Source organism: Wyeomyia smithii, chromosome 3 (assembly GCF_029784165.1).
Source record: "Wyeomyia smithii strain HCP4-BCI-WySm-NY-G18 chromosome 3, ASM2978416v1, whole genome shotgun sequence".
Taxonomy (NCBI): Eukaryota; Metazoa; Arthropoda; class Insecta; order Diptera; family Culicidae; genus Wyeomyia; species Wyeomyia smithii.
Window position 1 is genome coordinate 123,808,608 of NC_073696.1, and position 3,106 is coordinate 123,811,713.

Consider the following 3,106-nt stretch of genomic DNA (forward strand, 5'->3'; position numbering starts at 1 on the left):
ATCAGGAAGATCAGAAGTAAAAATGTTATATAACATTGGGCCCAAGATACTCCCCTGAGGCACACCAGCTCTAAAAGGCAATCTATTAGATTTACCATTGAGATAGTTAACCTGGAGAGTGCGGTCAGTTAAATAACTTTGTATCATTTTTGTGAGGTAAAGCGGAAAACTGAAATTAGACATTTTAGCTATTAAACCTTTATGACAAACACTGTCGAATGCCTTTTCTATATCTAGAAGAGCAGCTCCAGTCGAATAGCCTTCAGATTTATTAGTTCGAATCATATTTGTTACTCTAAGTAACTGATGAGTAGTGGAATGCCCATGGCAAAAACCAAACTGCTCATTTGCAAAAATTGAGTTCTCATTAATATGTGTTAACATTCTATTAAGAATTATTCTTTCAAAAAGTTTGCTAATAGAGGAAAGTGTCATGTTATGGTATCGGGGTGAGTTACTCGAAATGGCCAAAGATCTCGGATTTAGACTACTGCCAGCTTTTAACACGTCAACAGGAATTCCGCACGCTAGAGTAAGTGAAATTGAAGCAATTTACTGCTCTTAAATTATAGGAAGTGTCTTTTTGCAGGTTAACCTAAAATATGGTATGAAAGTGGAAGCATTGCGCCACTCAAGAGAAACCTGCACTGCTTGTGCGGGTACAATCTTATTAGAGTTTGCCGCACTTTCGCGATTAAGTGGAGAACCAATATTCGAAATTAAGGCGCATAACGCGATGGACGCGCTGTGGAAAATGCGCCACCGGAGCTCGGATTTGATGGGAACGGTACTAAACGTCCATTCCGGCGACTGGATCCGACGAGAGTCTGGTGTGGGTGCTGGAATAGATTCCTACTACGAATACTGCCTTAAATCGTACATTCTGCTGGGAGATGAACGCTATTTAGCGCGGTTTAATCGGCACTACAATGCTATCATGAAATACATCAGTCAAGGACCGATGTTGTTGGACGTCCAAATGCATCGACCGCACACGAAAACAAGAAACTTCATGGATGCACTACTAGCTTTTTGGCCTGGTCTCCAAGTACTTTCTGGGGACCTGAAACCAGCCGTTCAGACACATGAAATGTTGTATCAAGTAATGCAAATGCATACTTTCATTCCAGAGGCATTCACGTACGATTTTCAGGTTGAGATATTTTGATTATCCCAATGATTGCATTCGAGTAATGTGCACCACTCTATCTCTTTAAGGTCCACTGGGGACAGCACCATTTGAGGCCAGAGTTCATTGAGTCAACGTACTTTTTATATCGGGCAACAGGGGATCATTATTATTTGCAGGTATATTTTGCAATAATGTAACGTTGCTGAACATTCGAAATTCAATACGCGTTATTGTTTTCGAAGGTTGGTAAAAAAGCGCTAAAGGCATTACAAAAACACGCGAGAGTACCCTGCGGCTATGCGGCCGTGAACGACGTACGTACAGGGAAGCACGAGGACCGAATGGATTCCTATGTACTCTCGGAGACTTTCAAATATTTGTATCTGCTATTTTCTGATCCGTCGGACCTCTTGTTGAACATAGAAAATTTTATTTTCACAACCGAAGCACATCTACTGCCGTTGACTCTCGGGCAATTAGGCAATCATACGTTTAGTAAGTACAACTATTTTATTTTTAATTGTGGACAGTTTTTAATTTTGCATTTATCCATACCAAGACATTAAAGAGCACGAGGAAAACAACATGCTTGATTTCATGCGGTCATGTCCTAGTCCAAACAAGTTATTTCCTGAAACGGTTAGACGTCCCCTTAGAGACCTGGTTACAGGAGTATGCCCGCGTATATCAAGTGCCAAAAGACTTAGAGCGACTGACTTTCAGGCAAGCAATGCAGATCATCTACGGACAGTTCATGACATGGGTATTACGATGGTTTCTCTAGGCGAGGGAAAGGTTCAGCTTTTGCATAGTTTTTACAACGTAAGATAATTTTATCAGCAAACGAAACAGTAAAAATGTAGATGATTTTTTTCTAGGCGAAATCCCTGGAGGATGCTGAGCGTGGTCTCATATTCATGCAGGAGATGGTAGAGTTGTCAAAATCGAACACAATTCCAAAAACACAACTGCAGGCAGTTTCATTCCAATCACAAGGCGATTATCAACATATTCTCAAAGCAGGGCCGAGCCATTTTGGGCCTGAACTTACGGGAGATATGGTGATAACGCAGCGAGGAGTGTTCGTTAATCCATCGAAAGTCTGCACAAGTAAGATTGATTTTCCTTTCTCTAAAAGTAATGAACTAACCAAATCGTTTCTTATATTTTGTTCTGTATTAATAAATTATTGATAGGTCTGAAAAACGGCCGAGAATTGAATGGCAAAATTGCGATTGTCGAACGAGGCGATTGCACCTTTGTTGATAAAGCACGCAGAGTTCAAGCAGGAGGTATGATAATAAAGTAATTTCTTATTATTTCTACAATATAAATTTAATCTACTTATCCAGGGGCGATGGCTGCCATAGTGTACGACAATACTCCTAACACTTCGATCGACAATCAACAAATGTTTGCAATGTCTGGTGACGGTAACGATGACGTAAAAATCCCAGTTGTATTCTTATTCACAAAAGAAGCCGAAGTGCTGATAACTGCGATTAAGGCCGATCCAGACCTTGAGGTAGCATATTTACGATTATCTAAGGTTGGTGTTATGTGACTATATTTTTTTCCTTTTTCGGGCAGATAACGCTGAAACCGTTGCTTGACCCCATGGAGACTGAAGAGTTAGCGAAAAAGGACGCTCTGTCCCAAAAACAAAGCAAGACTGAGTCGGCGCAAACCTCCAGCAGCGGATCGAAAACGGCCCCATAATTGCTGTGGGTAGACAGGATGCATTATTAACACAATTAATTAAACAAACGGCATACAAATCAAGTGTGTGTGAAAGGGTTATAAGTGCAGTTTCCGTGCTTTAATTTCTATCTATTCAAAGTGATACAATTGTTGGCAGAGTATAAGTACGATGTGATGCAGTTCGATTGTTGTTTAGAGATAAAAGTGCATAGTTAAGGTTAGTGTACTAAATTTTTATCATAAGCTAGGGATAGTCGAGCCAACTGGAGTCGA

At 40.4% G+C, this 3,106-nt stretch overlaps 1 protein-coding gene across 1 annotated transcript; it reads left to right on the top strand.

Moving 5' to 3' along the window:
* Positions 1-385: 385 nt before the first annotated feature.
* LOC129728529 (ER degradation-enhancing alpha-mannosidase-like protein 3) lies at positions 386-2,851 on the top strand (the record flags this gene model as incomplete). The annotated part of the gene is made up of 9 exons (XM_055686973.1): positions 386-532; positions 590-1,153; positions 1,219-1,308; positions 1,375-1,627; positions 1,692-1,954; positions 2,011-2,242; positions 2,329-2,424; positions 2,485-2,657; positions 2,723-2,851. Coding segments are annotated over 9 exons (1,947 nt in total), but the record flags the coding sequence as incomplete, so codon positions are not given.
* Between the last annotated feature and the right edge of the window lie 255 nt (positions 2,852-3,106).